This window comes from Lampetra planeri, unplaced genomic scaffold (assembly GCF_965212315.1).
Source record: "Lampetra planeri unplaced genomic scaffold, kcLamPlan1.2.h2 scaffold_1930, whole genome shotgun sequence".
NCBI lineage: Eukaryota > Metazoa > Chordata > Hyperoartia > Petromyzontiformes > Petromyzontidae > Lampetra > Lampetra planeri.
In genome coordinates this window covers 1-23096 of record NW_027614681.1, presented here as the reverse complement: position 1 = coordinate 23096, position 23096 = coordinate 1, and the positions used below count along the sequence as shown (strand labels likewise).

The window sequence follows — 23096 nt, the reverse complement described above, 5'->3', positions numbered from 1 at the left end:
AACTTACTTAAGTTACTACACTTAAAAGATTGATTACGCACCAGACTTAAATACGTTCTGTATTCCGTCACCTTGACTGAGAGCACTGCAGTGTCCTTGGGAGAAAAACTTTATGAGAAACATAATCATGCAGCCGTGGGGTTTTCATCTCTGTCTCCAGTGAAACACCACCCCACATGGGGATTAAATGTTAAACTGGAGCTTTATTGCAGAGCGATGAAACCTGTGGCCGGTGAGCCAAAGTGACACTCTAAACACAATGAAGCCTCGTCTTTAAAAAAACAACTGGAGTTCAAACTAGGTCACAGTAGCTAGTGACCCTGTTACCTCCCCTCCTGGAAACAGTCTATTATTTTTCACCCCCTGAAAACAGATCAGGGCTGAGCTGAATTTTGTATTGTTCCCTAGCAACCAAAAGAGAGAAATGATGGGGAGAGAAAGAGTCAGAAAGCACATAAAATCATTGTGAAATGTGCAAGAGAACCTCATACATCCATCATAAATGACATTATATTGTCCTGAGTGTCACAATCTTTGTTTTGTCAGTGAACTAATGAAAACAATGTAAAATGGTGATTTACTCGTATTCTTAATTACCTCCATCAGTGAGGTTATATTTTATGTGATGTCTGCGTTCCTGTTTGTCTTTTAGTAACTGAACGCAAAAAACTACTGATCCACTTCACATGTTAGTTGGCTCAAGGAAGAAGCCATTAAATTTTTGGAGATCAGTGTGTGGATACAGGAATTTTTGATTGTTTCCACACTGTTCAGCTGCAATTGGCAATCCTCTCGGTGGCCACAGCGAGTGCCAAAGAACCATTATGCTGATAGTTAACTCCGCCAAAGCAAGAAACATTTTCAGCTACATCTGAAGTAAATTTTTCCAAATTTTGGTGGCATGTGCACTTGGTATTCTTATTACCTCTGCCGAGCAGGTTAGGTTTTTGTCAGTGTTTTTATCTATCTGTCTGTTTGTCTGTTAGCAAATTAACTCAAACAGTTATGTATGGATTTTAATGACATTTTCAGGAAATGCTGATAATGGGACCAGATGATTGAATGTTGGCAGTGTTCTGGAACCATCTGGATCCAGGAATCTCTTGAAAGATTCTTTATCATTGTAGATAGGGATTTTCAACATATGTGTATAGAACTCCACAATAGCAGCAGTGGACTGTCTCTGTGAAGCAGTGGTTAGTGCATCTGATTGTTGACCCCAAAGGTTGGGGGTTTGAGCCCACCCAGGGATGGAGTTTTTTGTTTTACTATTGAAATAAAAAGCAAAGAAGGTCCCTGGTTTGCTTCCTGACCTGGGATCTTTCTGTGTGGAGTTTGCATGCTCTCCCCGTGTCTGCTTGGGTTCTCTCCCGGGTTCTCTGTCTTCCTCCCACCTCCACAAGCATTTTGAGGTTAATTGGTCCCTCTAATTGTCCTTAGGTGTGAGTTTGTGCGTGAATGGTTGTCTGTCCTTCATGTGGCCCTGTGATGAGCTGGCGACTCGTCCAGGGTGTATCCCGCCGTCTGCCCGTTGGCAGCTTGGGTCGGCTCCAGCACACCCATGACCCGTAACCGGAATAAGCATCAGAAGATGAATGAAAAATGAACTCAGAGAGCTCAGAGCTCAGAGTGCATGATTTGTGTAACTAGGTTGCTAATGATTTTTTAATAAGTATTTGACTCAGTGACATCAGTGACAATGGCATGTTTTGATAATCAACAAATTTAATAGAGTAGATAAAATGAATGTAGTATGATAATATTGGGTGGAAATCACAGTATGGTTGAAATGAGCTGCTTGGCAGAGATCTGTACTCTCCGATTGCATTTCTAGTTCTGTTTGGTATCTTGCTCATTCAAATGTCTGTGTGCTCCTCTGATGTCGTTATAAGCAGTGTATTTTAGAGGTGATCCACTATACGATATATTCACAGCGTATTAGACATGCATGTTTGTTGTACAACAGAACACAAACTCAAACCTCAACTCAGACAGCTTATATGGGGAGGTGAGCAGTTTCTAGACCAAAGTGTACATCTTGTATGAACTTGACCTAATATTCTGAATAACATATCGAGCTCACCAACGTGACACAGAAACAAAAGGAATAGCAACAATTTTATCCTTTACTACTGAAATTGGTTAAATTGTAGTTTGGAACAACACAAGGGACAAATTTAGCTGCTCAACATGAATCTGCTGCTCAGGGGGTGAGTTGGGAAAAAACATTCTGGTAAAGGGATTCATCAATCTGTGTGAGACACATAGTGAAACAACAGTTCTTCAAACCTGAGTGAAAATACAGTATGTGCGCTTCCTTCATGATTCCCTCGTCTGCCTAATTAGAGGCTGAGTGATGATTTCTGCTTCAAATTGATTCCCTGAGCTTTCAGTAACAAGTCAATGCTGACTGCAGATTAATCACACTGCCAACAGTAAATCTGACTGGTCCTGATGAGTTATATTGTAAAAAGACTCTTCAAGAACAGTATGTGATGTCAGACATTCACAAACTCTGGCATGCATTCAGATCAGCACAGAGACGATATGTCTGAAGTTGCCAGCAAGTGCCTACCGTGTCGTGAGGGCTGCCCCATACTGCCGGGACAACACCCCCTGCCTCATCCAGAAGGACGGCGCTCTGCGACTGGCTGTGGCCTCCTTCCAGGGTCTGTGCATGGTGCTGGACCTGGCCTGCATGGTGGTGGTTTACCACTTTAGGAGAAATAAGGTAATGGGTTCAGAGGTCAGACACAAAGCTGATGGGAACTGATGGGAACTTTTCCGCTTTGTCTGCTTTTTAAGCAGAAAGTCATTACATTCAAGGGATGTGGAGGTTCAAAATATATTCTTTCACTTAGAAATATCAGTATATACTTCATCTGGGACCATCATGGTGTTGCATCATTGGTTTTCTAGTCCCTACTATGTATCAACTGGTAATCTAGAACAGGGACAAAACTGTGCAAATCAGTCTTTTCTGGAGACTTTTCCCACATCCTTTGCACAAACTCAAACACTGAAGTTAACAGTCGAGGCAGATTTTTGACTTAAAGAACACATGCACCAACTGGACAAAGGGAGTTACATTAACAATGTACTTAACGCAATAAAGTTAAGTTATTTATAGCACCATCATCGATATTGGTAACAATATTTTAAGTTAAGTGTGTTGTCATTTATTTCATATATTGATGAACACATTCTTGATTAAAACTCTTTAGCAATATGTGTGTTCATCTACACACTCATTGGTGTCGATAATAGAAACTGTGAAACACACATGAGCTCGTCATGGTGTGGAATAATTAAAACGAGGCCTCAGGCAAAGCTTTGGTAAACCTTTTGCTCTGTGCTATTTATAGGCATTGGTGTTGTTGCCTAGAATCTCCCAGGAGCTTCTTAAGTTTACATAAAAAGAGAGGAAAAGAATTCCATCATGAATGAGGATACTGAATAATTTCAAAAATTATTTTAAATTTTAATTGAAACAAAATATGTAAGTTAAATACACATGACCACCAGAGTCACGTCTCCATTACACCAAAGGGCTACTGATTCATTGATTGATGATCTGTTGTTGCTTTTGCCTCGTTTACAGAGCATCCACACAGCTGGTCTCATTCTGCTGGAAGCCATCTTGTTTGGGGCTTTACTGCTCTACTTTTTCAGTAAGTCTCTGTTCTGTGTGTGTCTGTGTGTGTGTGTGTGTGTCTGCCAGAGAAAGTGCAGCAATCTTAAATTAATGTCATTTTAAATACAGTTGTAGTAATCTGGTTACCAGGGAGATGACGACTCAGGTGTTGGACGACTGCACCATTTCACATCAGACTATGACTTTTATCCTGTTATGTAGACATATTATGTAATAAACAATTCACACACATACGTACATACAGTATGTATCTACACTGAATATAGAAAATGAATGGCACCAGTGTAATAGTTTATTTGTATATCATCACCCAAATAATGGCCGATGGTCATATTTTCAAGTTAATGCGTTTTTCAAATAACAAAAAACTGAATCAACTTTATTGGCCATTATTTTGGTTGGAGGGAAGCCTCCAACATCAGCCATCAGGGAAACATCATGATAATGTTAAAAAAACGCTTTTCCTGATTACAAACCATAACACACAACGAATATCCATGTTAAAATGTGTTCTTCACGAAATACAGTGCTTGTTAAAAAAACTGCATGCGGTCTGATAACCGTCTGGGCTGCAGCACAGCTTGACATCGCAGTTGACGTGCATGTACAGTATGGGTATGTCTCTGTGTTTGTTGCCTGCCTCTTTGTTGTCTGTGTGTGTGATCAGGTCCCTGTTGGTGGGTGTATACGGGTGGATTGTAACACAGCTCACAGTGCACCTGGAGAGCCGCGTCAGAAGCCCCGTCTGTGGCAGGGAAACAAATTGGAAGAAACCTGGGCGCTGTGTAACAGGGAGATCTGATGTAACCAAGGAGTTTGCTCCTTTCAAATACTTGCACAGTCTGCCAACAGTGGGCCGAACTCTCCTCACACACAGCGCCTTGTGTCTAGGTCTTTAGTAGTTTAAGCAGGGAAGGATATGGCTGATAAGAGTGGGCTGAATATTTTCCTTACTTACATTTGAACTGCAACTGCAGAAGATCAAGGCTTGCAGGTATACTGAGTCTGTCCCTATGTGACTGCATCCACCGTGGCACTCAAAGCGGATTTGATTTCACATCCATCAATCCACTCTCTTCCCCAGTCACACCAAGGATAACTCGAGAACCAAAAATATCTCCCCAAAAATATCCTGCCACTCTCTTGTATTCACACACACTTTGATACACTCAAGGGTCTCCTGCTCCCTTTGCTTAGGTACTCCCCTTCCCCCTCCCTGCCCGTCCTCCCTCTCATGTTTTCCTCTCATGCCTCCCTCCCCGTCTCACCTTTGTGTCTGCCTCCTCGCCCATAATCTCTCGTTTGTTGGTGCCGGTTGCCTCGTCTTTTTCGCTGTGACCACAAGCCTCCTCAGCTGAGCATGGTGCAGCTGCTCCGTTCTGGTGCTCAATGCATTTTTAAACAGTCCATCAAGTTCTAGCACAAGTTGTTTTAAAAATACATCTGCTGATTAATTGATAGAGGAGGCATGGTGGGTTGGATTCAAACCAGGAGGGCCACATTCTCATCTGGGTGATACAGAAATGAGGCGTTTTATTGTGTAGTCCCCCATCGGTTCTTATTCCACTGTGGTAGCACTGCAGAACGAGCTTGTGTCTGATTGAGTTTTGTCTGTATGATTGAATAGCTTTGAATTGACAGGAAGGCTTATGAATGTTTTTACCCACTTCACATTTTCTGGTAATTGTGTTGTATTTGGATGTAAGGAACCGCCTGACCTAGTTTTACTTCTTATTTGTGATTTATCGTTTTGGTCTGTCATGTCCCGAGAGCTGGAGGGCTGCGTGTTTGCTCCAGAGACAGAGAAAATTTTGAACAGGTTGGATAGAGAGACAAGGCAAGACACTGGGTTTGCAAGAGAAATTGAAAAGTTTCTATTCATGTAGTTTGTTTGTCTTTGTTCTATGTGTTGAGCTGCCATCATGTGATTCACGATGCTACACGAGTTAACAAATGTTTTAATTTAGACTTTCTGTTAATACAAGTAAATGTGCATCAACGTCTGTAATGTTTTATAACATGACACATAAGGGAGGCAGTTACTTTTAAGTAACAACACAGCTGAGACAAAGTTAGCATCTTGTTGGCAGGGTGAATGTTGGATTTGTTTAGAGAAATACATTAGCCAGGTTCACACAAACACAGCTCAGAAAGATAGTGAATCCAGTTTCATAAAGACAGAACCAGACAAACTCAAACAAAACAGAATCAGACCTGTTTGGCAGAATCTTCAGCTGCAGAGCTTCATATGAGGAGTTCTACTCCTGTCACTAAATTACTTCTGGGTAAAGTACTTTATCATCATAATGAGGAGTTGTTGGGCTTATTTGTACACAAACATACACACACATTAATTAATGGAAAAATCTTCTTCCTTTTAAACATGCACCTGTTTGTTTTCCATGCATCAACCACATTGAGACCCTGAGCTGCACCAGCTCCTCAGTAACGGCTCCACAGCTCGTGGGAATAAAATGGACTTTGTCATGACCAGCATACCAATAACAGATTCTGTCTCTGCGAGGTTTTGATGAGGATTGTGGATGGAAGGAAACTCTTGCGGCTGAGATCCGTGCCTTGACTATGATTATCAGATTCATCACCAGGAGCTCAGAAAAATGTCCTCATCAGAAGTGAGTTTACCTGACTGAACCAAATGTTCACTATGGTGAAATTCATCATCCTCATCAGAGATTGGATTAGATTCTAAAGGATGATGAAAATATGGACTATTACCTCCGTATTGATGTTTTTGTGTTTAAACCAACCTAACTGATTATTAATTCATGATAGATCATATTATATATGCAATATTTTCTGAAGACACTTCTGTTCTGTTGGCTGTGACATCAAACATCTACTAGTACTAATTACCAATTAATTACGTATATCCAGACTGCTCTCGCCTCGGGGTGGCCTAGCTGCTTAGCTGAGTTGGCTACAGATGTTCTGCTTTTTCGCTGAAAAGAGGTTACAGGTGTTGTTGTTACTTCACTTTAATTATTGTGGACAGGTGCTGCATCGCAAATTGCATAGGCCTTCTAAAGACAGGAAAATGTATGTCCTTGTCTGAAGCCACATGGTACTTATAGTGTGTAAAACTATGACCTCAAGTTCTCACTCACTGTAATATGATATTTCTGTGTCATATATATATTTATACACAGACTTGTATACTTGGACACATAGAACCCTTGACATTAATTTGTAAATGTTTTTTTCCTTTACTCTTTTGATTGGTGGCGTCAGATTTGCTCCTACATTTGCACTGTATTCAAGCAAGAACAGATTCAGAAAGAGACATACAGATAAAAAAAAGAAACAAATTAGATAACGATATTAGCGTCTTATCAAGGCACGATTTTTAAAAGTGTATTCAGCAATCTTTTTTTAAGACATAAAGCGAGCTGCATACTGCAGACTGCAATGTAGTTTGTATTCTGTTATGAAATATTAATAATCCTATAAATATACAAACAGGTTGCTGCTGACACATATCTAGAAACATTCAAGGGGTGAAAATCAGGTCTGGCTATGACCTCCAAAGGGAGAAAATAATACAATTATGAATCACTGTTGATCACATGAGATCATTTTTTTCTTCCTTCTGAAATAACTGCGGATAGATATGACATTTATTTTGGACTAAGAAATGTTTGCTCAACATTTAATCACTCGTGAGTGCCCTCTCGTGGACGTACGCGTCCATGTATTAGCTTATTTAACAAAAAGAACTGCAGGGGTGAACTTATTGAACTATCGCAAGGAGGACCCACATTAACTGTTCAGACTTGTAGTAACAGGTAGAAAGAAAAAGATTAAGACACTTGTTTCAAGATTTCTTTTAATTATATTTGACACTTTTGGGTTGGCTCATGAAGAATCAGCACTCTCTTTGGGTTTCACAGCTCTTTGGGTTTGACAGCTCCTATCTGCCTTGTTTATTGGCAACAGCGGTCAACTGCTTTAAGCACAAAGCTACAAAGTCCTTTCTTTATGCCACCGGCCTGCACAACACACAGACACACATACCTGATAGCACGAGGACATAGGGGCGAATTTAGCAGAGAAAAGAATCAACAAAATGTATGAACAATAATGAAAAAGTTAAAAAATTATGAAGAAAAACACTCACGACAAAAGATAAAAACAGAAGAGACATCTATACTCCACAAGTCTGCTGCTCTATTGCAGGATGATCATATAATATTAAAATAACCAAGTACAAGTGTATTTGAGAGTGTGCTATTGTAGTCATAAAGATGCTCTTTTCACAGATTTGCATATTATAATTAATTCAGCATCCTGTGATGATGAATGTCAGTTTGTGTGTTTTGAGGAAAAGAACAAAGCCGCTGACTACGTCTTAGAGTGGGAGATGTGTATCTGTTGGTTGTTTGCAGCAGTGGAAATAGGAACAACACTGGTGCTTCAGAGCAGAATGGACATATCGTATGCAGAGATGCAGGCTGATGACATGAAGTGCGACTGTAGTACAAGTGCACGTTAAAGTTTGGCTCCTCATCCTGGCTGAGGCTCGTGCAATAAAGGAGAAATTGTAAATAGACACAAAAACATGATTATGCGCACGAGTTCATGAATGTGAATGGAAATTCAAATGAAAAACACTCAAGTGTCATCATTGCGGCGGTACTCATCCTCCAATCAGTCGTATCGAATGTGGTCTGGCAGCATACATGTATGCGAACAATGCAGAGTGAGGAGATGTGAGGAGACAAATGTGTGTGTGTGTGTGTGAGTGTGTGAGTGTGACTGAGTATGAACTAACACTGTACAACTCTGCAGGTGATGATCATGTACTTCCATCCCAGTGTGTTTCGCTGTATCCTCCTGAGGTGGGTTCGCCTGCTGGGTTTCGCCATCATGTACGGTACCATCATCCTGAAGCTGTACAGGTACAGTGAGGCAGCAAAAGCGTGCTCTGATAAAAGTTGTATATTTGCCATTAATGCACCTGTCGCTGTTCTGTTATTTATTAAGGTCAGCTCGTTGCGCCATCACAACACACACACACTCACAGATGCAGTGTTGCCACTAACATGTTTAAAATACACATCAGATCTGTTCTCCCTGCTGCTGAATTCTCTATATCCACACACACATACACACACATACACACACTCTTCTCTCACTCTCAGAACTCATTCTGAGACTGCGGAGGGGGGTCAAGGGCCAGCCCAGAGTTTTCCCTTGGTAAAAATACCAATTTGATTTTCTTCCTAGCTGGCTGCATGTGAAGTGGTGACCCAGGTCCAAGCTCTTACAGCCCTGGCCCCCGAATACCCCGGAGATGAGATAGATTTGTCACAGCAAGGTTGGGAGAGAGCAGAGAAGATGTATGTCTGCACGTGGACTGTATAGATGTTGAACTCATATAACATCTTATCTTCATCCACATATAGCTTTTCTAAGCATCATATCACTTTAAATCTATTCTCTGATGTATTGAATATCGTTTTTTATTCTGTTTACAGAGATAGTTTGCGTGAGTATAAATGTTGTAAATATACAAATAAGCCACCTGTAGAAAATTGTAAATAGTTCATATTGCTCCCGCCTGCACAAGTTATGGTTTGCATATGTCCCGGAGCGGATCCCAGCTGTCAGTGGCAAACTCACACACATCTCTGGCAATTTTAGAGTCACCATTTAAACTAGCTTGCTTTTGGAGGTGGGAGGAAGAGTACCCTGACAGAACCCACATAGACATGGGCAAAGCATGCAGACACCACACAGGTCAGGCCAGGAATCGACCCAGGGCTGTGAGGAGCTAACCACTGTATCACTGCGTCACCCATTATAAATAAATATCTGCTCTTGGTTGTTGTGCTACTAACTCCATTTGCCTTCTGTGTATCATCAATTTATTTTATCTTTCAACCTCGCCCATCAAAGTCTGTGGGTAGATCCTAACACTTGATTGGTTACTCTTAATTAATTGATGTCACATTTGATAACACATTTAAGTATTTAATTCAAATCGTAATGAATAAAATGACTTGTTTAAATAATTATTTAATGGTGTATTTATTGATTCAATTTGACGCCTTTAGTCCTCCATAGACATGCGTACCCTTATCAATCGGAAATCCAGTGTCCACCGCTTAGGTTATCCTCTGCTCTCTGTCTGTCCAGAGTGTTAAAGGTGTTCTTGTCACGCACTGCCCAAAGGACGCCGTATATGACCAGCTGGCGGGTCCTGTGGCTGCTGGCAGTGATTCTTCTGGTGGTGCTGTGGTTCCTGGTAGCTGGACATCTGCTGTGTGCCAGAACCCTGAGCTGAGTCGGCTCTAATCATAGCAGGACTCACTCCGGAGGGACTTCAGTTCAGCATGTGTCTGCTGGACCGATGGGACTACATGATGGCTGTTGGTGAGTGTGTTTTTGTTTACAAGAACCCAGTGGGAGCTGGTTCTAATGGGATGTTATGTTATTTAGTCTTCTGTGAAGAGATTAGGTCATTCACTAGGCTGCTTGGGCAAAATCTGACATATTAAAGATCAGTTAACAAAGGCCTCAGCCTGGGAAAGCAGTGACAGCAAGGAGGCTTCACAAAGGAAAAGGAACCACGCTGATGATATAATCTCTTCTTGTGCTAAGAGACTTCAAAATATGTGACAGAAAACTGTGTCACTAGAGGCTGGAGTAGAAAAGGCCTTTTCCAAAGCAAAGCCAAACCATCCTATCAAGCTGCATTGTGGGAGTTATTTTGGATCTTGACAAATACCACACAAGCTATCAACTCTCATGACATTTGCACGTTCCTTTATTGGGAAAAAAAGACGCCTTCAGTGTGCTACCCGGACACAGTGACACATGAATACAAACAGCAGCAATATAAATGCATACTGTGAGTGCGTAATAGAGATACAATGGACTTTAGAAATTCAAATGTATTTATTGGCAAAACTGCCGGCTTGTCTTCTCTGTACCTGCAGGTTTGCAGGCTGAGATGAGGCTTCGAAATGGAAATCAGTGACACATAATGTGAAAAGTAATAATATTACATAAACAATAGAAGTCAAGTTGTGCATGATTGAATGATGTTTATATATGAAAAACATCAGTTTGTGGACTACCGGTATATTGGAAAATTGGTTGTGTACTACTGTGATTTTGTATTTCTAAGATGACTCCACTTCCTAATCTTTTGTAATTATTTAGCTTATTTTTTATGTTTGACTCCTGTGTTTGTCTGAAATGGTGCTGTTGCCTGTCTTGGCCAGGACACACTTGTAAAGACATTTTTAACCTCAATGAGTTTCTGTCCTGGTTAAATAAAGGTTTGATAAATAAATAAATACATAAGTAAATATTGAGTTTACATTGGAATTCAGGGGGCCTGAGTATGATTGGTATGACGAGGTGAAAAGTTCAATGCCCAGGACCTGCAGGACAATAATGTGGCAGAACAAGTGAAACCTTGACCTTCTTTCCCACCTGAAGGACAAACGTGGAGAGATTTCCCCTGCAAGACGGAAAGAAACCATAGGAAATCTTCTGAGAACTAAACAAGTAGCACTGTCTCTCATGTATTTAACCTGACGAAAAAGATTTTTGCTGTTTCAGGTTCAAAAGTCATTCAATGACTTTTCGGCATTTGGATGGATCGGTAGTTAATTGGCTACAGTTATGCTGGAAGCCCCATGTTTGGCTGTTTCTCTATCTGAGATCATTCCCCCGTGGACAATCCCATCAGATGGACCACAAAACACTGCAGAGCAAACCTTTGACCACATCTGATGTGTACTATTCCTCTGCTACCGACACATAATCAGACCTGTTTTATTTCTAATCTCCATACAACGTTTGCAACTAACCTTGCATACAACTGTTTCCCAATGAGAAGGACATGATGGGCACCTCATTGAAGCCAGTCTGACAGCAGGAGAGACTAATCTTGTTTGGAAGGAAAGAAAAGATGGATCCCTGAGAGATGTTTAGTTTCTCTTTGAAATCTGATAGACCCAGCGAGATAGAGACAGCAGTGGCGAGGAAAGAGAGAAGTGGAGCCTGTGAAGTATGAAGCTTGTGGGGATGTGGGCAACGATGCAAAGCCTGTTTTCCACTTCTGGTGGAGAGGGATGTGGAGATCTTGACAGGAGGAGGAGAACAGGAGCTGGGGATGGGAGGGCAGCTGAGGACATTCTGAAGATAGGCCGAGAGGAAAACATCCTCAGAAGCAGTTTGTGCGTGTGAAAGCGGCGGGAGCAATCCCTCAGTGCTTTTTACATCTGGGTGTGTGGTGTATGTGTGCTCTGTACACGACAGGATATGTGGGAGCCCTGCTGTTTGTTCTGACAGCCAGCACGAACACACTGGTGTGCTGAGGCACCACGGAAGGACAGGACGCTCTGCAGCGGGAAGCAGAGCTGCTTGGGACGAGTCTGACTACGCACAAGCAGCTGTGCTTGTCATCCTTGGGAAAATTAACTTAATTGCTTTTTTGTGTTTTTTGCCTGTTTTGTCTTACAGCTGACAAGGAAATACATGTTTTAAAATGAATGAATCATTTTATTCTGGACTGCAAAACTGAACTGCTACATCGTTAATGTGTCAATTAATTTAAATCCAAAATTAATCTGGTGTTATTGTTATCCATGCAGCCCCAGTGCATCCCAATTCAAAGGCTAAGTACCATGTAATTAGTGATGATCCATTGATGAGACGCCCACATGGAACACGTTTTTAGATGATCACCAAGACTCCAGCCAAACAAACTCCAGCCCTCCACCCAGACTCTGACTCTGCTGCTGACTGTCTAAAAAACACTGAACATGGTGGAGTCTTGCCCCGAGCTAACGGGGTAAAAACATACTGATAATACTGATTAATCATCAATGAACCGTCCTTTGTCTGTTGTGTTCTAGCTGAGTTCCTGTTCCTGCTGTGGGGCATTTACCTGTGCTACGCCGTTCGAACAGTACACTCAGCTTTCCACGAGCCACGTTACATGGCGGTGGCCATCTACAATGAGCTCCTTATATCAGCCATCTTCCACATCCTCAGGTGAGTGGAGCCAGTGGGATGGAATGGAGCTGCTGGTGACAACAGAAGTTCAGGAGTGGATCGTGATCACACTTGTTGAACATCTCTGTAACATATAAAGAAACAGTGTGACTGAGTTCTTAGTTACTTTAGTTTAATCATGATCAGAAAGAACACAGTGAACCTGTCAGACAAGAGTTTCATCAGGGAAATGAAGAGAGCCAGCAGCAGATCCACGGTGACTTTGATGTGACTCGTGTCACTCGGCTGAAAGTAACTTACATCATCTGACAACGATTGAGTGTTTTAGTTTGTCTTTCAGAAAATGGGTTATCGGCCGTTTTTCTATTTTCTTGACAACATCTGCAAGTGTGAGCTGAACGAAGATACACTATTAACTGTATTTTGAAAGGTTTATTCAAATAGGTCACATTCAAACAGGCAAATCCTGAAGTTTCTAGCATCAAGTTAATTGTGAAATGATTGACTCAAACTGTTCTATCCTTTCAAGAAGTGTACTTGCTTTTCATACTGGCAGAAAGAAAATAAAAGAGGGTAGAATTAGATGTCTTCTGTCTTTGGTTTTCTGTCAGTGTTTGATTGCTTCTACCATTCAAACCTTTCATCAGTTTGCCTTATTTACTGCTCAAAGGTGGCAAATGGCTCCAGTACACCCCTGTGTTCGTAGCCTTCACAAAAATTTAATGGCTGATGGCTGTGAATGTTATCGTTGCTGAAATAGCGTTTGAGGGTTCTGAAGGTCGTTCTGCCCTCCTCCAAAGAATCACCATGTTTGATGTCTGTCCGTTGGCCTATGTGAGCGTGTTTTCCAGACATGATGTTTTCCTGCAGGTTCTCTCTGGACTCCAGGCTGCACCCAGACTGGATGCTCATGTTGTTCTTTGCTCACACTCACCTGACTGTGACTGTGGCTCTCTGCCTGCTGTTCATCCCAAAGGTAACCAGTCCCTCCACTTTTGAGGTTTTGACACCACTGCCCTGAAATATAATATTCATGATTTTCATTTTCATTTGTAATGTGGCTCTTGTTCACAACAATTCACTCATCATCTTAAGTTCATTTGGACATTCGGAAAATACACAGAGAAAGAGAGAGAAGCACATTCCCCATAATTGCCTTAAAGTCATTTAAAGTCATCCCATGGGGTGTTTATGTGCAGTATCTTGCATCTGATGTAAAATCATTGATTCTCCTTGTGTGTGAGAGATGCAATATTCCCATCCGTGCATTGCACTCTTTCGGTCTTCCTTAATACATCAGAAGTGCAAGTCAGTTGAATACACTGAGATATATATATTCTTTATTAGCGTGCTATGTTATTCACTGAACTCTGCCATGATCCTCAGTCGCATACTTTAGCAAACTGTTACTAAAAAATGTAATTTTTTCAGCTCTGGTTTCAGGTTGAGATGAGTTATTAAAATGAACTGATGAGTTAGTAAATGAAGTCAATAGATTTATTGATGTCTGTAGATTTATTGACAATAGATTTATTGACTTCATTTACTAACTCATCAGTTCATTTTAATAACTCATCTCAACCTGAAACCAGAGCTGAAAAATTACATTTTTTTAGTAACACTTTGCTCAATTCTGAGCAATTATGAATCTGTTTCAACAGCTATTTGTTCCTGAGATACAAATATAGCATGTCTTTGATTTGCTTCCATCATCTACTTGCAGCAGTAAACTTGTTTGCTTCAAAGGAAAACATATTAAAAGCTCAAACTTAATTACTTGATATTGTCAATATTGTCTGGCAGGAAACGGTTTATGTCTTGTAGTTCAGTATCTTTCCCACTTGAAGTGCCCCTCTGGACCAACACCAAAGCTCCTGTCATATTGCTTTTTTTTCAATGTTTTATTTGATGCTTCGCCTTCCTACAGGCTCAGGGATGCCATTTAATGTTGCTCTCCGTCTGTTCTAGTTTGTATCCAAAGGGACGCAGGCCAGAGATGATATTGCCACCGAGGCTTATGAGGAGGAGCTGGACATGGGAAGATCTGGTTCTTACCTCAACAACAGCATCACCTCAGCGTGGAGCGAGCACAGCTTGGATCCTGAAGATATACGGGTGAAATAGATTTGTAGTCATATAAGGCAGCATCTAGATCTGGAGAGATTTCTGTTTAAGATGTTGTGTAAATGTACTGGGTTACATCAACAGCTGTTCGATAGTCTTCCTAGTTCCTGGTGAATACATTGCAAATGAGTGTTTTTTTGTGCAATAGCTTCCCATTATTTACTGCCTCCTTGCTATTTCAGGAGGAGCTGAAGAAGCTGTACGCCCAGCTTGAAGTCTACAAACACAAGAAGATGCTTGCCAACAACCCACACCTCCCAAAAGAAGCGGAATTCTAAAAAAGGGCCTGGGACGCACCCTGATGAAAAGGATTACAGAGATCCCAGAGACTATGCACCTTCACCGCCAGTGCAGCCGAGAAGATGGCAGCGAACAAGGCAGCAACCGCAGCACTTTGAGGAGAAACCCTTTTGAACCGAGCCATCACGGTAAGACTTGGTCACATCAAAAATGACAACATCTGAATCATTGTTTTTTCAGCATGTGGATGATAGGTACACTGTAGGATACCTGAAGGAGTTAAAAGAGTATATGGCAGAGGGATGTTGGAATGGGAACTAAATGAGCAAGAATACAGGAGAATAATAGCAAACTATATCAAATAGCAAAATATATCAGGGAGGCTAGAGGGATGTTTACCCAATATAAATACATAAATTGTACATCTCGCCAATATTCTGCTTATTGAGTGACCAAACACAAATAATGGGGGGGTTGTAAAGGTCGGGATGGTCACAGCAGCCCGAAATATTCTCAGGTTATGGAAAAGTACATCCCCACCAGACTGTAAAAAATGGACTGAAAAATAGGACAGAAATAATGAAGGCCATATGTTATATGAAGGCGATAGCTGATAACGACGGGGTGGAAGTTTGTACGGGCTTGTACGAACAGGACATGAGTCAAGGAGGTGGCATCGCTGTGACTGAATATTCACTGTCTGTTAGGCTCTACTTTGAGTGTGTAAATTACTCTGTTTTGGCATGTACATGTAGGTACCAGATACCAGGGATCCACAAATTAGAAATCCAAATTAGAAAACATCTAAAATAGTAGATGTTTAGAGCTGTTTGTGTCACTGCTTTTTTCTGCTGTGTCACAGTGAGTCATGACAGTTTGTCAGAATTCCTTTGAATTCTGCTGTGAGATGTTGAAATGATTCCACATTGAAACATGGAATGAATCCGTCTCTGACCGTTAACATGTATGTCTGCAGAAAGGATACGTTAGAGACACTGCGTCTTGCTGCATCGTCTCTGGACAAGAATACTTCAATTTTTATCACACGTTATCTCATCCCACTTTCACCCAAGTATGTTCTTCCCTCAGGTAAACCTCGGGATGACTCTCTGAAGAGCAAAGTCATGGCATTGAAGAAGTCCCTGAGCTACGACCACGTCTGTGACCAGGATGAGGACACCGGAAGCCAAAGTGGCTCAACGGCAGGAGACAAAATGACTCCTACTGCAGGTGGTGGGGATCAAGGATCTCTCCTGGGTTCCCCTCATTGGTAGAAAAACATTCAAACAAGAAGCAGTTGGAACCAGCCGGCACTCCACCAAGACTGGCGCCAGCCGAGTCCACCGAGTCTGTCCCGCTGTTCTGGAAATCGGCCAGTGTTCACAACTTAACACATGAAAAAGAAGCCTGTCCACCTGCGGACCTCCCATCATGCAGAAGTCTCTCAGCGTGATCGCCAGTGCCAAGGAGAAGATGCCTGGGCTCACCAACAAGACGCAAAGCGTGGAAGACGCCAGTAAGAAAGGACTGAAGGGACAGGAGGGGAGGACACTGTCCGAGGTCGATGAAACGCCTGAGCATTATCCCAAGATGATCATCAGCCAGTCAGTGGAGTACTCCAAGACACCCATGAAGATGGGCATCATGAAACAGCAGGTATTTTCTGAGAGATTGACACGAGGAAGGATGCATGAGGAAATCTTTCCTCATGCATCATTATAAAAATGTATCCTGAAACAGAACTAGCTTCTCCATCTTCCTGAATATGGTTCTTAGGTGCTGAATGCTCCAATGCGTTCACCAGTCAGACCTTCAGGTGTTGTTTTCTTGCTTCTGTTTGACAGGTGAGTGGCAGCCAGCCATCCATTTGCTCTGAGACCGGAAGGAGCCTGTATGACGTCTCTGAGGTTTGTCCCTGGGAGCTGGAAGAACCTCAGACTCCCTCTGAAGTAAAGAGCCAGAAACATGTTTCCATCGCACCAGGAGAAACCACCGCAGGCCCGAGAGGCAGCAGCAGCAGCTCTGGAATCACCAAATGTAGTCGATCCCAGCAGAGGCAGAAACCGGGGCAGTCTCCGTCCAACAGGCGCCGCTCCAAAGACAAAGGGGGAGAAAGGGAGGAGAGCAGGGAGGTGCGGAAATCTCGTCCACCCAGGTCACCACTACCCCTCAAGCCAGACGTGTGCCCCTGGGAGTTTGACGAGCAGCCCATGCAGGGCCGGGAGTCCCGATTCCATCTCCCCGGACCGGATCAGACGTAAGAAGAGTGTCACGCCCACTGACGGAAAAACCCAAGTCCCTGCGCTCAGACCACTCAAAGTCCACAGGAAGCCTTCTGCAGCCTCCCTCTCTCATGGTCGAGATCTGCCCGTGGGACTACGCCAGCCCCGCCCTCACCCAAGACGGAGAAGACCTGCAGCAGCCCCACCACGCACAAGAAGAAACGGAAAGGCTCCAGCTCGTCCACACACAAGACGGAGAAAGAGAAGGTGAGGGAGAAAAGCAGAGAAAGACGGAGCTCCTCCAGCAAGCCGCAGTCAGAGAGGAGGCGCATCAGCCAGTCATCGGAGTGCAGCGGGCCAGCTTCTGAGCGGCCGGGAGGAGCTCCACCCAGAGACCCCAGAGGCCCTAGAGGTCAGCAGGGCAGAGGCTTCCTCACGGGAGAAGCAGCCCTCTCACGCCAGCTTTGGGCAGACTAAACTGTCTCCAGATAGGAAGAAGGAGGGCTCAGGCTACAAACCTGCAAAAACAACAGATGTTTGTCCCTGGGACTTCCAGGACCAAGACTCTGGGGGGGAGGCATGATGACTGGTGTTTTTATTTTTTTTTAATTGTCTTCACAGGCCGACAGCACAGAGGACAAAACAAAGGTCTCTGTGTTTACAACCAAAACCATTTGATGAGATTTAGTCAGAGATTTAGCCTGGAAAACTAATTCTGTGGTCCAATGATACAATCGGTACGTACGTGTTTGCTATGAAAACAAAATGTGCGTTGTCAAGTTGCAGTGAATGCAACCTTAAAGTCACTTTAAAGTTATGTCTGCACTTTTGCTTGTACACAGGTACATTATATGTTCTTACCAGGTGAAAATCATCCAGGTCATCTGTATTTACCAGCAGATCATTTGTCCACACACAGCGAATGTTTCACCTCATCATCTTATTGAAAATGATGTGTTCTTTCTGCAGAGCTGATGAGACTCCCAGGTAATGTTTCACAGAGGGTGAGTGGTGTGATAGTGTATCACAAAGAGGTAGCAGGGTAAAAAAACAAAACAAATATGAGATGTATGCTGTAAGCTCTGTGACGGCAGCCTCAAACACAACAGTGTTACCTTTTTGGCCAAATACTTAATAAATAGCTTAATAAACAGCTTGAAGATTGTTTATGTTGAACAGAGGAACATGGGAATTGTAGTGATGAAGCTTTCCACATCCCATTTACAGTTTACAAATGCCATTGCATGTGACAAACTATCAAAAATCCATTAAGGATATGTTTATTGGTTAACGTATCAACTATGACAGTGGGAGTATTGATGTTGTTACCTACGGTGTTTGTCTTCTGATGTACATTTATATATGTACACGGATATTTCAAACGGCTTGCACTTACAGTGGAGCTGTGTTCAAATATCCATGAGGCTCTCCACGCTGTTGACCATTTATTTACTGTATACTCTTCTTCTTCTTGTCACATTTACTCTTTTCCTGAACATCCCTTAAATAGAAAGAAGAAAAAAAGCACAGTCCACATGCTTAGAAAAACCTCTTTCAAGGACAAACACAGGCTGGAGTAGGTTCGGTGATGTGAATTATGCATTTTTCTTTCACTTTACACTTTACTCATTTTCCATTTTCTTCAGTGCACTTTCTTGAAAATGTCACACATATTCCTTCGCTGGGACTGTGCATGGCGAACACACTCCCCCTAACAGGAGTCATTTTAAAGACATATCTGATGACAACAGTCATCCTCTCCTTTCCTGTGATCACCCTAAGCCTAGTGAAAGGCCCCTGGCCTCACCTAGTGAGATCGTGAAACATGGTGTTTGCGCATGGCTGTAAGAACGCTGTGGGAATGCAGAGGTATGCTACAGTGGAGTTGTACGAAATGCTAAAATGTTGAAGGTCTTTCCACTCAAAATGTCAGATATTAGTGTCTAACATCTGTTTCTGCTCATCAAGCATTCAGAATACTGCATCCATACTGAGAGGCTTTGATAAATATTCATGTTCTTCACTTTCTTAATCCCTGGTCCAATTCTCACAAACAAACATCTCACAAAGATGTTTTTTAGGCGGTTTCAAACGGAGAGTTGTACCTTGCTTTCTGTCCATGCACTCATTTGTCACTCTGTATTATCAGTCACACCTGTGAGCATAACCAGCTTCAACTGCTGCATCCAAAACACCTCAGTGGTTCCATCAAGAACTTTAGTAAGACGACAAGGAAGAGACGGATTCATGCGAGATGTTGCATACTGCAGTTGGGTAGTGATTAATCAAGGTGTACCTAATAAACTGACAAGTGGGTGTATTCCATGCTTGTTCTATGGAATCCAAACTCTTGAAGTATCTACATTTTTACATATTGTACATTCATGTTGTGTTGCATGTACATACAGTAAATACCACTGTTCTCAAATCTGCATTAAATATTTCTACAAAAACTCACATCACAGATTTTCAGTTTGCTGTCATTGTTTGATAGCTAGAGAGCACATCAGCCCCGCGGAACTGAATTACTTCAAGCGGAGCTGGTTTCCTATTCAGCTGGTTGTAGTGCCACCATGTGGAATATGAGACTCATGACGTCTTCAAATCCCGTCATCGTTCTTGTATTACCAAACCCAGTGAGGGTTAGCTTCTTAGCTTAGCTTCATCCCAGATAACGTAATGATGGAGGCGTAAAAAGATGATTCTATCTGCACAATGGTTGAATTATGATAGGACCTTATTCAAGATCACGCGGTTGCTCAAAAATTGCATCACACTTTTCTAATGCAAAGTCAAGGTTACCGTCAAATATAGTGTATATGTGTGATATACAGCACAGATGAAATGAAAGTCCTCGCAACACACGCTGCAAACAGCAGTGAAATTCTTCAGGAAAAACAAAGTACAAATAGTGCATAAATGAAACTAGTACTAACTAATATAAATAGTCAGATAGTTTCACTAGATAAATCAAGAACTAAACTGGATAAATATACTGACTAAATTAACAAAATTTAACTACCATTAAGTGGGAAAGAATAAGAGAGACATAAAATAAACGGTTAACCTAGGCACGAGGTAGAAGAATAATGAATGAATGAATACAAAATAATCCTGTTTCTGTTCAGTAGAGTGAACGGCAAACATGTAAGTCATCAGATCTTAAGTAGATGTTGCACATCAAGTCCTCATTAGACAGACTGACCTCCCACTTTCATATCATAATACTGATACTGTTGCAGGCAGTATCCCAGCTGAGTTGATCTTTACTATTTGACAAGAAAAGGAAACGCAGTGTGTATTTTTTCATGCTTAAACAGATCAATTGCAAGTGCTTGAATACAAGTGCAAAAATTAATAAGCTCATTATTACAGCTTGTCTCACATGATGGCAGAGAGGGATTTGTCTGGGCGCCTCTGAGACCAGCTCCATCCCTTAAATGAATCAGTGGTGGTGACGTCACTGCTGCAGCAATGGGCAGGGTGAGTCAGTGCAAGAGCAGCTGTAACACCCATCCCATCATCTGCAGCACTCAGCCACACAGCACAACATCCAAACACACAGCTCTGACATCCTGACACACAATCTGACTGCTCAGACCATCATGGGCAACGTGCAGGTAAGAAAACCATCGATCTTTAAATGTGAAATTTTCTGCAGATGTTCCCGTCTGTTGAAGGTCGAGTGCAGAGATGTAGCAAACAGGACCAGAGTGTCTTCACAGCTCGTGTTGAACTTTTTGTTGACTATCTTTCTGTAAATTGTAGCTTTTTAGTTTTTTAATCTGACTGTAAGCACTCGTGTGAGGAAGGTTAAATTGAGCAGAGGGATTTTGTCCTGGCAGAGCTGAGGAGGAGGCAGCAATGTGGAATGTCAGACAGAGGCTGATCAATAAGGCCGCATTGTCTTAAAGCAGGGTGGGCGGGGGGGCGCTGCTGCCGTCCCATGACTCAGCAGATACACAAACACAGTGCTTGAAGGTCACACCCTAATAATCACAATAATCTATCTATCTACTCTAGTACATGTATGTAGATATAATAATTAATATATAATATTTTTCAAATATACTTCTGAGTGTATTGCATGTTTTTAATCAGTAAAGCAAAGTCATTCACTGATACTTTTTCTATTTCTAGCCTACCGTCGTGCCGTACGAGGACTTTGATGTTACAGCTGACATCAAGGATATAAGAAAAGCATGTAAAGGATTAGGTGAGTGTTTTCCTCTCTTGAACTTCTGTTTTAAAGCCTCAGCCTAATTTCACTCATTCTTGATCAATAACTGTAGAGCCACAGTCAACATAAAAACTAATTCACAAATTACATTTATGAAATTGTATTAGAAACATGATCTAATACAAACTATCTTTATTTAAGTACCCATTCACACAGTGATGATGCGGCATCACAAGTAATTTGGGGTTCACTGTGCTCAGGGACGCTTGGACGTTGAGTCTGGGGGTTCCAGGAATTGAACAAGGAACTTTTCAAGTACCATGCACAGGATGTATGAGATGATACTTTGGAAAAGAGTTTCAACTTATATTTAGCTGTTGCTATTGACTTCCAGAAGCTCAAAAAAAAGGTGTTGCTTTAGTTCCGCTGCCCCCTAGTGGAAGAAAATCAAAAAAGCAGTCATATCATGTATCGATTGATATATTAATATATAAAGCATAAGTGCGTCAAAGTAATGGAAAATATTTGTTTGTGACAAGCTTTGATAATTATTATTGTCTATTAGTATAACAGATCCATTCAGGATGGATCATCTAATGTCCAAGTCCCTTTCAGACATCTTGTAACGATGAGACTTGTTTTATTGTAATGACTGCGAGGTGATAAATTCCATCAACACATGTACTGTTGTGTATTCTGCAGGCACGGATGAGGAGGCCATCATTCAGATACTGGCCAATCGCTCTGCAGCTCAGCGTGTGGAAATCAAACAGGCTTACTTTGAAAAGTATGACGATGTAAGTATCAGCTTCTCTGCATTTCTGTTTGTCTCTCACCGAACCAGTGTTGAAGTTGTTGCTCGTTCAGGAGTTGGAGGAGGTCCTGAAGAAGGAGCTGACAGGAAGCTTTGAGAACGCCATCATGGCCATGCTGGACCCTCCTCATGTTTACTTCGCCAAGGAGCTGAGAAAGGCCATGAAGGGAGCAGGGGACAGACGAAGCTGTGCTGGTGGAGATCCTGTGCACAGCCAACAATGAGGTCTGTCAGTAGGTTTGTCTTTGTCACAGTCTGTATCTCAGTGTTCATCACTCCTGAGCTGAAGGAAAGTTGAAAAAAAAAAATCATACATCACCTTTAATTCATCAGCTGATTATAAAAAACACAGTGTTAGAGTCTCATCTTCTGTTTCCCAACAGGACCTCATGAGCTACAAGGAGGCCTATAGTCAGGGTGGGCTTTCTTCTTATCGTATCGTGTAGTATTTGTGTCGTCCACAGCTTTGGGATGGATAAATAACAAAGTGATGATTTGTGGTTTCTAGTGAATGAGCGTGACTTGGAGGCTGACATCGAGGATGACACCAGCGGAGATGTGAGGAACCTGCTGATTTTCACTGCTTCAGGTAAAACAAACTAAATTTTTGAAGATGATTAAAATCATGAAACCTCAGATTCACACACTCAACAACATTTCCTCTGCATTTTTTGTCACTGACCCAGTGTGTTTCTGACATATAATATCAGTGTCCGGTGGCCTGGACACGCTCTCTCCATCCCTTTCAGCGCCCCCACTATTTCTGCTTCATGTCACTTGTTTTTCCAAAGACAAACAGTGTGACTCATGTTCTACAGAGGACATTAGACAGTTCTCCAGAATGTGAAGCAGATGATTGTTATCCTCATA

The 23096-nt window shown here is 42.0% G+C and overlaps 2 protein-coding genes across 2 annotated transcripts; both read left to right on the top strand.

Annotated features, from left to right (window-relative positions):
• Positions 1 to 2547: 2547 nt before the first annotated feature.
• LOC144740141 (metabotropic glycine receptor-like) lies at positions 2548 to 17709 on the top strand. Its single transcript, XM_078623022.1, is given in 20 exon segments — positions 2548 to 2592; positions 2594 to 2731; positions 3602 to 3688; positions 8462 to 8571; positions 9812 to 9918; positions 9921 to 9950; positions 9953 to 10048; positions 12547 to 12685; positions 13517 to 13622; positions 14615 to 14761; positions 14953 to 15042; positions 15045 to 15198; positions 16100 to 16269; positions 16272 to 16409; positions 16411 to 16437; positions 16439 to 16666; positions 16855 to 17241; positions 17243 to 17296; positions 17298 to 17402; positions 17404 to 17709. Coding segments are annotated over 20 exon segments (2664 nt in total).
• A 3128-nt stretch (positions 17710 to 20837) lies between these two features.
• Positions 20838 to 22815, top strand: LOC144740140 (annexin A13-like; the record flags this gene model as incomplete). The annotated part of the gene is given in 8 exon segments (XM_078623021.1): positions 20838 to 20852; positions 21373 to 21448; positions 22115 to 22209; positions 22280 to 22399; positions 22401 to 22451; positions 22610 to 22643; positions 22735 to 22802; positions 22804 to 22815. Coding segments are annotated over 8 exon segments (471 nt in total), but the record flags the coding sequence as incomplete, so codon positions are not given.
• Positions 22816 to 23096: the final 281 nt, after the last annotated feature.